Genomic DNA, 14992 nt, shown 5'->3' with positions numbered 1-14992 from the left:
ATCTAGCGGAGGACCTTGAAGAGCTTGGCCGGAGTCTCCACCTCATTCTGCTTTAGCCTCCGCGAAGCCTGGCATGTGCGTTCTCTCTGCTCCTCCTCTCGGTCACGGCTCTCCTCCTCTGTGTCTCGATCCTCTTCCTCAGCTGCTCTCTCGGCCACCTTTTCAGCCCTTTCAGAGGCTGGTCTCTTCCCTCTATCAACCGCAGCTCTGCTCCTTAACTGCGAGGTTTGGATCTCTTCTGGTTCTCCTACATCTGCATCAGAATCGACCTCCATAGGGTCGGTGACGGTTCTCTCGGACGTACACAGATCCCTATGTCGAGGAGATCGACGAACATCACTCGTCACCGGGCTTGGTGAGCAAACTCGGAGATCTGCACGATCGGTTGCTCGAGCACCTGCTCGGGTGACGGATCAGGTTGAGCATCGGGTTGGGGATGCGAAACGTCCAGCCAACGGTTGGGAATGCAGAACGTCTCCTCTTCCGTGGGATTCACGAGGTTCGACGGCTTCACCTCCGGTTCTTGCAGCGGTGGAGGTTGATCTGCTCCCCTTCTTTTGGTAAGTCTTCATCTTTGGGGCCATTAGTAAATCCTTGAAGGTAAAAACAGAGACTAAGCCGAGATTAATAGGGTTAGTCCACAAAGATTGAAAAACTCGATTTCTAGGTAGAGAGAAGAAGTTTGGAGGACAAAGAGTTTTAGTGTTTTGAGAAAACTTATGAGGTTGTGAGGTTGAGTCTCCTTAAATAGAGAGGGTTGGCTTCTTGGGCTTCTCCGAGAGTGGGCTAGGGTTTGTGGAATTCGGACTCCACTCGCCACCCGAGTAGGAACACGATCAGGCGCGTCGGGTACAGATTCGGGTAGAGCCTCGGGTTCCCCAAAATTTCCTTGTTCTTTTTCCTCTTTTTTTTATATATAAATGTAAATATGCAAAAATCAAAAAAAAAATAAAATAAATAAATAAAAATTAAAAGAAAATAAAGGATACCTTTGGGACTTCCTACCAAGTGAGCTTGTTTTAAGTCACTAAGCTTGACTCTTCATGCTCTTAAAGCATGAGTTTTAGGAGGAGGAGGTTTTGAAACCTTCTCCACTGTAGCAGGCTGATTCAGTGGATTTTATAGGTCTTATCGAGGTTCCACAGCAAATGTAGTGTTGACTTCTTTGAGGTGCTTGACTCTTCTTTGCTTTGTCTTGGTGGAAAAGACGTGGTCATCAATGGTTGGCCATTTTGAAATGCTCCCCATGCTCAATTCTAGGCCTGGGACTTTGGTTATTTCGGTGAATTCGGTTCGGTCTTTTCGGTTTTTTGGTTTTTTTGAGTTTTGAAAATCTTACCAAATTGAACCGAAATATATTTCGGTTCGGTTATTTCGGCTTCTCGGTTAATTTGGTTTTAAAATTACAAAACCGAAATTAACCGAAATTTGATTAAAAACATGAAAAATCGGATTTTTCGGTTATTTAGAGATAATTTCGGTTTTTTCAGTTTTATTTCAAATATTTTGGTGTTTCGGTTTCGGTTTTTACGGGTGATTCGGTATTTTAGGTGTAAATTTCAGTTTTATTAGATTTTTGCCAAAAAAAATAAAATAAAAACAAAAAAAAAATAAAATAAAATTAAAATAAAATTAAAAAAATTTAGAAATATTCGGTTAACCGAAAACCGAACCGAAATATATCGGTTTTTTTGAAAAAAAAATTGTACCGATCGGTTCAGCCGCCATAACCGAAACTGAACTGAACACCAAAAATTTTGGTTCGGTTATTTCGTTTCGGTTTAAAATCCCATGGCTACTCAATTCTGATCTTTCCTCGCTTCACATCTAGGGGTGTCAATCGGGCTGGCCCGGCCCGGCCCGGCCCGAAACCCGTAAAGCCCGCATATGTTTGAGCCCGGCCCGGCCCGGCCCGGCCTGAAATATTTTCGAGCCTATGTTTCAAAGCCTGAGCCTGGCTCTAACAGGGTTACAGGGCTTTTCGGGCTTTTTCGAGCTTATCTTATCGATCAAAAATTCAAACTTATAAACCTTAAAAAGCAGTGTTTAAAGGTGCACTATAAAACAAATCAATCAAAAATTTAATAACTCATCTATATTCACTACAACCAACTTAATTTAATAGAAAATGTTTAAAACTAAATAAAATTTCGATACTTTAACAAAATAAACCAATATATAACTCATATAAAATATCATTAATAAAAATTTTAAAGTATAAAATATGGTTATTGAGTATATATGAAAACTAGGATTAGAATTTAAAACTTTATTTACAATAAATTATTAATTAAATATTACAATCAAACAAAAATGTTAACAAAAAGGTACAAATATATTTGTTAAAGGGCTTTTCGGGCTGGCCCGAGCCCGGTCGGGCTAAGCCCGAAAAACCCTGTAGCCCAAACGGGCTGAGCCCAAAAGGCCCGATTTTTTCTGGACATATATATTTAAGCCCGAGCCCGGTGTTTTTCAGGGCCGGGCCGGGCAAGCCCGCGAGCTTTGGCCCTAATTGACATGCCTATTCACATCAATCATTGCTCCTACTGTTGCCAAGAATGGTCTTCCTAGGATCAGTGGATCGTCTGGTTCATTATCCATATAAAGGATCATGAAATCAGTAGGAACTTCCACTCTTCCAATCCTGAGAGGCAAGTTTTCCAGGACACCAATGGGGTGTTTGATTGTTCTATCAGCTAGAAACACATACAGACTACTCGGTTTAAAACTGCTGAAACCCATCTTGTTGGCAACTGATAGTGGCATGATGCTGACTGAAGCTCCCAAATCGCACAAGCAATTGTTGAAAATCCTAAGGCCTATTGAACACGGCAGAGTAAAAGAGCCATGATCCTCCAATTTTTCCTCAATTCGCAGTTCAGGATCTAAACACACTCCACTCCTCAGAATTTCATTCCCAATCTCCTTGACAGCTTCCTTAACCTCAATCTCCAGCTGAGCTGTCTCCTTGGCGATCTCCTCTTGAAGTTCGTATGGTGGCAAGAGCTTGGGAGGTGGAGCTTTTCGCTTGGCCATACGCTCTGCAAGCGCCTCTAATTGGATGTCAATAGCAGCTCTGAACCTTTCCTCTAATTCCTCTTCTTCAGCTCGAGGAAGTTGAGGTTGATCTGTCATCTGAACATCTACCCAATGTATCATCCGATCACCATCATCGGGTGTGTCATCGGGTCCTGCCTCGGGTGGTTCTTCGGTTTGTGATTCTCAAACCAGTGCTCGATTATCAACTCGATCAGTCTCCTCGGGTGAAGGCCCGGGTTCATACTCGAATATGTAGTACTGGGACTCATTTATCTCATAATGATCCATATCCTCCCCATCTTGAACATCGCTTTCCTCAGTGAGGTAGTCCTCATAATCATCATCAAGAAAGATGGCATGGGCAGTGCATAATCCTTTGGATTCTAATCAGTTATACCTGGAAGCTGGTTGATTTTTTGGAGGTGGTTGGTTGTTGTGGTGGCCCTCTAGGTACCTCAGCTTAGTGTTGAGGGAATCATACTTGGCATTCAAGTCATTATATCTAGAATCGATCTTGTTGCTCATTTCCGGGAACCGTTTTGCATTGTCCATAACAGCCGATGCTTGGTTTTGTATCACCTGCTGAATGAGGCCACGGAGGTCAGCTTCTTGGGATTGGTTCTGCGGGCCTTGTATGGTTAACAGAAAAACAAGAATTTTTATATTTAAAATTAATAAATAATTAGATAACCAGGGGAAAATTGGAATTTTGATTTTGTTGAAAAAACGTAGGTATGAAAATAACAACACTTATTATTTTTGGTTTTAAAATGATAATTTGATGTATTTTTATTTCAATCCAAAACCATTGGGTATTAAACGTCCAAATAAAAATAACTTCGGGTTTTTTTGGCATTTTTCCCTTATTTATTTTCTACAGCAAAAAACATCTCAAATTTGTGCTTTTAAAAATTTGCACGTACAAACTTTAAAAGTGGACATTTAGACTTTAAAGACTGTTAAAAATAATAAAGCAATAAAAATCTGATTAATAAAATTTTAGCTTTTAAGACTTTAAATTAATTTTAAAGCATTTAAAATCTCTCCCAATCAAAACCAAAAAGTGTTACTTGGATTTTTTTTTTTTTTTTTTTGCCAACAAGGTACAAGATCAGCTCAAATGAGCCAATATTACTTGGATTATAATCTATTTTTAAAATTTGTAAATGCAGCTTTTACCCTTAATAAACTATTTTTTATTTTATTTTTTGTTTTTTAGATTCTTTTTGTAGTTACAGATTTACATGACTTGTAATGACATAATTGTTTTTTTAAAAGCTATATTTTTAATACGATTTACAATTACAATAAATTACAAATTTGCTGAAAAACATTTTGTGCATTTTTACAATAAATTATTGAGGCTTATAAATTTGAACAATATACACTACAAAAATAAGGGTTTTGTACGTCAGTTTTATAATTCTTTTACATCAGTTTTAAAATGACACTAATAATATAAGTCAGTTACAAAAGTGACTTAACACGAAATGACCAGTGACGTAAAGCGTTTATGTTTCATTTGTAATACTGAAGTTAAGTTTTATGTAACTCTAAAAGTTATTCACATGGCTTCTAAAACCGACGTAATCCAGTATTTTGAAATATTTTATTTTATAAAACAGTTTCTTTATTATTAACTTTTACTCACAGTACAATTTTTTATTACATAAAAACAAAAACAACTATAGATTAATTCATAGTAAAATCAAATATTACATTTTAAAGACAAGACATAATTGTGATACAAGGGTATACAATATCGAAAATAAAATGAAAAATATAAAAAAAAATCTTTGATTTATAAAATAAGAAATTCCATAATCATTGATCAAATGATAAAATGACAATAGAGTCTCAGCTTCTTATATGTAAAACGAGCTACGTAGCCTTGAAGACAACTACAACACCCGGCGTCCATTTAAATTTGACAAAAAAAAACATAGTAGCCCATAATCATTGATCAAATGATAAAATGACAATAGAGTCTCAGCTTCTTATATGTAAAACGAGCTACGTAGCCTTGAAGACAACTACAACACTACGCATATGCATTCCATAACTAAACAAAAGAAATTCATCATGCGATAACGCTGGTTTCTCAAAATCAATCTGAAATTTTTAAAACAGTCCAACACTAATTGAGTGGACTTATTAAAGAGAAGACTAACAGCTATAGATCAAAATATTATACAACAACTAACATATCAGTTTACATATCAATTTTAAGTAAAATCCAAGTCAAATGACTTTCTGCTTCAGTTCAAATTCCACTCCTTTCCAGATATTGTAGATACTGCTACTGCAAGTGCAATGCAGAAAATACATGTAATTCTAATTTTGTTACCTGGTCACTACTGTTGATACTAGATGATTGATGAAAATACTTGTGTTTCCACCTATTGCATTCACCTGTAAACATTACACTTTGTGTGTTACCTGCAAAAACTGATAACTTCTTGATTACAAAGAAATTGTACATTACCTGAAAATGAGTTCTTGATCCCGTAGGAGTGGTTTTGATGCATAACAGAAGACAAATCGCTTACTAAAGTCATGGTTTGACAGCTAAGGAGCAACTTAAGCAAGTATATGAGAGGGAATTGATGGCAAAAGTTCTAGCCATACAAAAGTGGAAACAGTATTTGTTTGGCAGACATTTTGTGGTGCACATGGATCAGAAGAGTTTGAAGTTTTTACTCGATGAGGTAACAATGGATTACCAGAAATGGCTTATTAAGCTCTTGAATTACAATTTTGAGATTATTTACAAACCGGGAGTGGAGAATACGGCAGCAGATGGACTGTCTAGGATGATTCAACCTAAAGGAGTATTGTCGTCTCATATGTTATTGGCATTAACAATGCCCACTGTACTCAAATTGCAAGACATTTTTGATGAACTAGAGAAGGATGAGCAGTTGCAAGCAGACATCCAATCATGTGTAACAAATCCGGCTAGTCATAGCAAATTCACTTTCAAAAACGGAGTGCTATGGTTCAAACATAGGTTGGTAATCCTTAAGACGTCTGCTTTAATTCCACTAATATTAGAAGAGTGCCATGTTGGGTTGTTGAGAGGACATTCTGGTGTGTTAAAGACTGTTTAGCGGATCCAACAATCATTTCACTCATAAGGGTTAGTGAAGGATGTCCAAAATTTTGTGTCAGAATGTGAAATTTGTGAGTGACACAAATATTCGACCTTGTCTCCAGCAGAATTGTTGCAGCCCTTACCATTACCACAACATGTTTGGGAGGACATATCGATGGACTATGTAGAAGGCTTACCAACGTCACAGAGGAAGAATGTTATATTGGTGATAGTTGACAAATTAAGCAAATACAGTCATTATGTCGGCCTGAAACATCCATTCTCTGCATCGGATGTGGCAAGATTTTTCATTAAAGAAGTGGTGAAGTCAGTGGCGGAGCTAGGAAATCATCCCATCAGGGTCAAAAAAAAATTTATTGGAGTCAATTATGTGATTTAAAAATTTTACCAGGGTCAATTGTACTATTTTACATGGGTAAATTTAATTTTTTTCTTAAAATTTAAGCCAAATTTAAAATTTCACCAGGGTCATTTGACCCACATGCTTGCACCCTACCTCCGCCACTGGGTGAAGTTACATGTATTTTTGGCGTCTATTGTTTCTGATAGAGGCAGTACGTTTTTGAGTGCATTTTGGAAGGATTGCTTCAGGTTATCTGGAACGAAACTGAAATATAGTACATCGTTCCACCCTCAAACGGATGGTCAAACAGAAGTCTTGAACAGATGCTTAGAGACATTCCTTCGATGCTTTGCTTTTTCGCATCCCCGAATGTGGTTGTCTTGCGCTGAATTATGGTATAACTCTTCTTTCCATACTTCTCTTAAGGCTTCTCCATTTAAGATCCTGTATGGTAGAGACCTGCCTGCTATATTTCGATTTGAAGAACTATCCACGAAGGTGGTGGAACTTAAGAACATGATGAAGGAAAGAGATTTAATGCTTGATCACATAAAAGAGCACTTGATTCGCGCTCAATAATTGATGAAGAATAATGCTGATAAGCATAGAAGAGATGTATAATTTTAAGTAAGTACTTGGGTTTGCTTGAAACTGAGACAACATAGACAACAATTTATAGTGAAACGTGCTTGTCAGAAGCTAGCAGCCAAATATTTTGGACCCTATGAAACTATGGAGAGGATTCGGAAAGCGGTTTACAGAATGAAGTTACCAGATGTCTCAAAAATACATTTAAACTTTCATGTATCTCAGATTAAGAAGGTCTTGGGAGCACATCATCAGGTCATTCCTCTGCCAGATCTTTTTACTGATTCTGAGGAGTTGTCAATCGAACCAGAGGAAGTATTAGACACCTGTTACAATGATAAGGGTGTGCTGGAGGCATTGGTTCGTTTGAAAGGGTTGCCTGATAATGAGAAAAATTGGGAGGTGGTCAGAGAATTGCAGAAGCAGTTTGCTACTCTAGCGCTTGAGGACAAACTTCATTTCGATGGAGGGGTATTGATAAGCCTCATCAGGTGTATATAAGAAGGAATTGTAAAGGAGGAGCATCACGTGTGGAGCAAGAGAAGAACACATGCGAATAAAATAGTTCATTGCTTATTTACTTTGAAAACATAATAGTTCGAATTATGTTGTTTGTGAGGAAACAGTCGCATGTGACTTCTAAGGAGAGTTGGTTATGATCTAGCTGCTTCTATGATATCAATTATATCAGATTGTTTCAGATAATAAAAAGAGAGTTTCTTCAATACAATACATAGTAAATTTTTATGTGTGATGTATATACAAAGTAGTAGTAAACTGTGTTATTCAAGTTTTACCATAGCTTTATCAGTGAGTTGCAATATTTCCACAAATTCTTTCCATTGATCTTCTGGAATCAGTCCTGGTCTCGCATCAAATAATTCCTCAAGAGTTAATGGGTATTGGGTAGTATATTAAGATCATTACTTAGTGAGCCTAACCACGAACCATCTTTCAGATAGTAAACCAATCTTGTTTGGGAAGCTAACACATAAGGCTCATATTCTTCAGCCTTTCCAGAGTGTATTAAACAAGAGAAATTTACCATAGTATGACCAGAATCATCCAAACGTGTTAACCAGCCAATGATCGACCAAATGTGTTAACCAGCCAATGATCCACGATCAATTTTTGTGATTTTCAACCGAAATCAAAAATCCTACTCAAGCAAGAAGCAAGTCAAGCAAAACATGAACATGAGTCAACATTCTGACTCATATTTTTCTTAAATCGAACAAAAACAAAGCTCAACACTCAAACTAAAAGTAAACAAGTGAATGATACCTTGAATTATTCAGAATTTGAGATTCACCTCACCACGGCTGAAAAATTGATCCTCTTCACGAATCTCTTATCCTACAATAAAATTGTTAGAATCGACATGATTCGTCAATAACACAAAAACACTTTTAAGACATTCAAATCTTGAAGAAGAAGAGATGGTTATGAATTTAATTAATTTAGAAACTCGATTCTGTTTTGTTGGTTTTGTAGTTTCATGATTAGGGCGTTTTGGACCTTTTTCATTTTCTCAAAAATTTGGATCCATCAACAAAATTGAAAAAGCTTCTAAAAGAAAATAAAAAATGTTACATCGGTTAGTCAAATGATGTTAATAATCGTTCTATTCTAATATTTTTACATCGGTTAAAGAAGTGACACAAAATAACTGACGTCTCCAAACGTGTTACTTGTAGTGATAGGTGAACAAAATTTTTTTTTTCTGTTAATTAATTCAAATGTGTAATTTTAAAAGTTGTCACTGAAATGTAAAACAGTTATCAAATGTAGATAGACAAATTCGTTTTAGATATGTAAAAATCGGGTAATTCAACTAGATTGGTTTTATAATCCCCTTGACTTACTAAAAAATTATTTTCATTTTTTTTCCAAAGGAGACTGCATGAGTTAATCACTCAATCCTGTGATTAAAGTGAATCAGATCGAATAATGTAGTCTCCCTATTGGGTCACATTTTTTATATAAAAAAAGCCCGTTTAGACCACATAACCGACTCTTCAATATTTCCATATATATATGCTGTTAGGGGTAGATTCAACCCCAACAAAAGGGCCCGGCCCAGGAAAAAGTCCATAAATATCCCTTTCGAGAGAGAAGGGTATTATGGTATTTTTCCTAGACGAACCGACACGATTCCCTATAAATACGGGCGTACGGCCTTTAGAAAAGGGGATCGAAGAAAAGCAGGAGAAGTCGTACAACAAGTACAAGAGCTTAGCTCGTCCAAGCAAAAGTCAACGGTTCTAAGCTCATAGCTCGAAGAATCGACGAGAGATCAGCTCGTCTACTATCCTCGTCTACTTTTGTAACCCGTTTAAGTCGCGTTGTAGCCCGTCTTTTGTGTTTCGACATCAATATAATAGAAGAGAACTTCGACCCTCTTTGACCGAACTAAACATACTAATTGTGACCGAAAGGGACATCAACAATTTGGCGTGCCAGGAAGGGGGAGCCAAGTCAAAGTTTTCTAAAAAATTGAAAAACGGACCTACACCGACTGGACGAGATGACAATAATTGACAAGGAAAGAAGCAAGCTCGGCGGGGGGAACGATCACCCCGGCAACGGATCAAGCGGAGCAGACAGTCCTTCCCACGCCGGACGCTCCAAGAAAGACCGTGACAGTAGAAAGTCCGGAGACCTTCGTTATAGCTACAAATTTGACGACCCCTGCGACCGCAGAGGCACCACAGGCGCCGACACAACTTTCTTTGCTCAACAACCAGCCCGTCTCTAGTATAGACGAACTGTTCCGAGGAATCTTAACACGCCTTGACCAGCAGGAAGAGCGAACAAACAACTGTTTGGATGCACTCACTGCGGCACAGTTTAACTCGCAAGATGAAATCAACCATCTCAACAACGCTCGGCTCAACCCAGTAAACTTCACTTCGGTAAGAACAACGCCAGGGTCGTATGTGCAAACCAGCGGGTTAGGATGTAATCTTGCCCAGCACCCTATCGAGCGGAATAACGACGTAACCGATCTAACGAAGGACGCCGAGCTAAAAGAAATCAAAGAGCAAATGAAAGAAATGGCCGCAATGATTCAAAAAGCAACGGATAAGGCGCCCCAAGTCGGACTTATGCTCGAAGCAACACAGCGAACTCCATTCTCTCAAAGACTCGCTACGACGACGGTCAGACGGGCAGTCAAGCCACGGTTGGGTCACTATGACGGAACGGTCGACCCGCGAGATTTCTTACTCACCTTTGGCGTAGCCCTCGGCCCTTTACAGTTCAGCCCGGCGGAATACGATGCTGGAGCTTGTCAAGTTTTCGCCGAGCATCTAACAGGAACCGCATTGAGCTGGTTCTCGAGACTCCCACCCGGATCAATTGATAGTATTAGGGAGTTGATAACCGAATTTTTGAAGCAGTTTTCTGTTTTGTTCGAGAATAAGAATTCCCATGCCGACTTATACGCCTTAACTCAGCACAAGGGAGAATCGCTTCGGTCCTTTATAGGGCGATTCAAGGAAGTTTACGTCAACATTTCAATTCCGGACGCTGCCGCAATTGTCGCACTTCGAAATGCGCTCTGGTATGAATCTCGGTTCAAGGAAGAGCTGTCTTTAACGCACATCGAGACCGTAGCCGAGGCATTACTCCGAGCTGCAAAACACATTGGGCTCGAGGAAGAGAAAGCTATCAATGCTAAGAAGCATTCTCTAGAGGCAAGTGCGATGCCAAAACAGCCAGTAGCCGCAGCTCCAAAAGTTGACTACGTCGAGCCTCGACAACATTTCGTCAAAAACCAAGATCGAACTCGCCGAACCTTTGCGATCGGCGAAAACAAGTATATACGGAAAGAGGGAGGTGAAAATAGTGCAACCCCGTACTACGATTACCATCAGAGTACCACCCACGCAACTGATGAGTGTCATTACCTCCAGAAGGTCTTGATGGAGCGATACAAGAAAGGAGCAATAGTCGTCGAGCCCGACAGAAGCAAGACAACCCGACCTGGACGAAGCGACGCCAAGCGCGCCGAATATATCGCTCGAAAATTCATCAAGGATTCAAAGGTACTAGCAGACCAAAGCGAAGACGAGATGAAAATTCAGAACCTACTCACCGAACGGCGCGAAGACAGCGGTAATGAGAAACGACCGCATACAGACTGCAAGCCCGACCAACGTCCTCCGACGATACGACGAATCAACATGATAATGGGCGGGCTAGCCGGATGCAACGATTTGGTCAGAGCGATCAGAGATTATACTAAGAAGGCTGAAATGACGAAATCTTGGCCGTCAAGGTCCGAGGCTGAAGGCATGCCAATCACTTTCGACGGAAAAGATCTAGAAGGCTTGGATTTACCGCATAACGATCCATTGGTCGTCGAACTCTTGATCGGCGAAAGTGAGGTGACGAGAATATTGATCGACACTGGAAGCTCAGTCAACGTCATCTTCAGAGACGTATTGGCCAAAATGGAAGTCGGCGAACGGGACATTATGCCAGAATGTCACTCTTTAACGGGCTTCGACAGGGATCATCTTATGTCCGTCGGCACCATCACCTTACCAATCTTCGTTGGGGGGATAGCCAGATACTTCCGGTTCGCAGTTATCGACAAGCCAACGATCTACAACGTCATCCTTGGAACCCCATGGCTCCACAAGATGAAAGCCGTCCCGTCAACATATCATCAGTGCGTTAAGTTCCCAACTTCGAAAGGAATATACACACTGCGTGGCAATCAGCAAACCGCACGGGCCTGTTTTCTGATCGAGCATAAGCTTCGCACCGGAAAGAAATTATAGCAATCAAAGCCACGGGTCGGCGACAGCAGCACGTCACCGACAGACGGAAAGCCGACTGCCGTCCAACAGGGCGTTGCCGCGGTCGAAGAGGTGAGCCTAGACGAGAACGACAAGAAACGATGCGTCAATATCGGCACAGAGATAACATCCGCCATGAGGAACGAGTTGATACTCTTCCTCAAAACCAACATCTCAACGTTCGCATGGAGCGTGGCTGACATGAAAGGAATCGACCCAAGTGTCACGACCCATGAGCTCAATGCCGACCCAACGCATAAGCCGGTCAAACAGAAACGGCGCAAGTTAGGCTCTGAAAGATCACAAGCAGTGAACGACGAAGTTGACAAACTCCTCGGCGCCGGGTCAATCATGGAAGTAAAATATCCAGAGTGGCTAGCTAATCCGGTGGTCGTCAAAAAAAAGAATGGAAAGTGGCGAATTTGCGTCGATTTTACCGACCTTAATAAGGCTTGCCCAAAGGATAGTTTCCCATTGCCAAGAATCGATCAGCTCGTCGAAGCGACTGCAGGCAACGAGCTGTTAAAATTTATGGACACCTTCTCCGGTTACAACCAGATTCTAATGCACAAGGACGACCAGGAAAAAACATCATTTATCACAGATAGAGGGACGTACTGCTACAAGGTCATGCCCTTCGGCCTGAAAAATGCGGGAGCGACGTATCAACGATTAGTCAATAAGATGTTCGTCGAGCAACTCGGCCAGACTATGGATGATGTGACCGCCGGACGCGGTCACGGTACGATCGCGGTACGGACGCGGCTTGGACTTACGGTCAACTTTCAGTCGGTGAAGCTTTTCACGGCCGAGGTTCTGGGCTTCGGTTCTAGGGAAGAATCAAACGATGGAAACGGAGTTACTTCAAGAAGCCACGAACGGTTCAATCGGTCAGTACGGATGCGGGACGAGCGGGTGGACGTCTTTGAGGGAAACGATAGCGGAATGATTTGAGATGATTCGAGGGGACTCGAGAGAGATGAAAGAGGACAGATGGAAACGTAGTGAGGGGAAAATACGGATGGATCGATTGACGACACAAGAGGTTTGGCTCTCCTCTTGATACGGTCGCTAACAAGGGCGAACCCGGTTCGCATCTTGTTAGGGTTTTCTCAAGGTTCAATCCCGGATTGAAGAAAGAGAAGAGTGAGACAAGTTTCAAGAATCTCTCTTGAGAAAAGTTTTATTTTCATACAAGTCTAAGAAGGAACAAGGGCTTAAGAAGAGTTTAAATAGCTAGGTCTAGGTAGGAGCTTAAGGACACGCGGATTCATCTTGATCCGCACATCGTCCTTTTGACGTGTCCCCTTTACAAAGAGAACACATCGCCACCTTTTGACTAACACGCTTAGCCACAAACACTCTCCAACGTTCACAAACATAGGATCAAAAGAGAATATTCTCAAGTTCAAAATTAAACCAAAAAATAAGAGGGAAAGAGAGATAACCGCCTTGGCCTTGCGCGTGAAGCAACTTAGCCTTTAGGCGTTTTGCGTTTAGCTCCATGCCTCGTTAAAACCTCCTCCGGTAAACCCATTCGGACAAACCCGGAGTGAGGAAAAAGAGTACACTTCCTCGCTTAACGACTTGACCGTCTTCACTCTTGGGTAAGAGTGAAGACTAAGCGGACTGAGCCTTCGGAGTCTTCGTTGGGTGGCTGGTGTCGGACGTAGGTTCGGACAAATAGGTTGAGCCGCTGTTTGGCCGCCTTTGCTGAGCTCTTGGAACGTGTGGTGGCTCCGGGAAGGATCGTTGGAGCCTTGGCCACGTCTGAAGAGGTTGCCCTGGTCGCGTCCGATGCGTCTTGGTCAGGCGTCTCGGTCGCGTCCGGCGTGTCTTGGTCTTCTTGGCTGAGGTCGCGTCCTGCGATCACATCATTCCCTCCCCCTTGAAAAGGTTTTGTCCCCAAAACATCTTCGTCTTCACCTACATCAAACGGAACGAGGTCAGTGACATTGAATGAGGTGGACGTACCATACTCACCTGGAAGCTCAAGTCGGTAGGCGTTATCGTTGATCTTCTCGATGACTCGGAATGGGCCATCTCCTCGCGGGCTGAGCTTGTCCTTGCGTTTCTGCTGGAACCTCTCCGGCCTTAAGTGTAACCAGACCCAATCACCAGGTTTGAACAGCATCGGTTTACGTCCTCGGTTGAGGAAGCGTGCATACTGCTCGTTCCTTCGCTCTATGTTGGCTCGGACCTCCTCGTGCAAAGCCTTGACCATTTCTGCTCGTGCGACTCCGTCTTGATTCTCGGCTTCATTCGGTGGTATAGGGAGGAGATCCAGGGGCGTCAAAGGCTTGAATCCGTATGCGACCTCGAATGGCGACCTTTTCGTAGCTGAATGCACCGCTTGGTTGTATGCAAACTCGATGATCGGAATGCACTCGAGCCAGGAGCCTTTGTTGCTGGCGATAGCTGTGCGGAGTAAGGCGCCTATTGATCTGTTGACGACCTCCGTTTGGCCGTCGGTCTGAGGGTGAGCTGCGGTGGAGTACAGTAACTTCGTCCCGAGCTTGCGCCAAATAGTTCGCCAGAAGTGACCAAGGAACTTGGGATCCCGATCGGATATGATGGTGCGCGGAACGCCATGAAGCCTTACAACCAGACTAAAGAACAAGTTCGCCAATTGCACAGCATCATTGTTCTTATTGCATGGAATGAAGTGAGCCATCTTCGAGAACCTATCAACAACCACCATGATACTATCTTTATGCGCCAAGAGGGGTAGGCCGAGGATGAAATCCATGGAGAGATCGATCCATGGTGCGGTGGACACGGGCAAAGGCATGTAGAGGCCATGCGGGTGAGTTGTCGACTTGGAGGTGCGACAAGCTATGCAACGGCCGACGTGCTTCTCTACCATACTTCGCATCTTTGGCCAGTAAAAATGCTCCTTGAGCACGGCCAAGGTCTTGGTGATGCCAAAATGACCCGCTAAACCTCCACTATGGGCTTCCCGCACTAGCAACTCCCGGATAGAACCATTTGGTATACACAGCCTTCGACCTCTGAACAGGAAACCCTCGTGAATGTAGAACTCGGTGTAGATTCCTTTCCCATGGTTCTGGAAGCAATCTCCAAACTCAGCATATCCAG

General features: G+C 41.8%; 1 protein-coding gene across 1 annotated transcript; it reads left to right on the top strand.

Moving 5' to 3' along the window:
- The first annotated feature begins 5645 nt into the window (after positions 1–5645).
- On the top strand, positions 5646–6149 carry LOC147919730 (uncharacterized). Its single transcript, XM_087504081.1, has one exon. It carries the CDS (start codon positions 5646–5648, stop codon positions 6147–6149), a length of 504 nt encoding a protein of 167 aa, XP_087360207.1.
- The last annotated feature ends 8843 nt before the right edge of the window (positions 6150–14992 follow it).

This window comes from Camelina sativa, chromosome 20, assembly GCF_030686135.1.
Source record: "Camelina sativa cultivar CO46 ecotype springtype chromosome 20, ASM3068613v1".
Taxonomy (NCBI): Eukaryota; Viridiplantae; Streptophyta; class Magnoliopsida; order Brassicales; family Brassicaceae; genus Camelina; species Camelina sativa.
Note: the sequence above shows the minus strand (reverse complement) of the source record. Positions and strands in the feature narration are given on the sequence as shown.

What these genes read in the sequence shown, in the direction of transcription:
- LOC147919730 (XM_087504081.1), top strand. Translation starts at nt 5,646, where the DNA reads ATGGCAAAAGTTCTAGCCATACAAAAGTGGAAACAGTATTTGTTTGGC.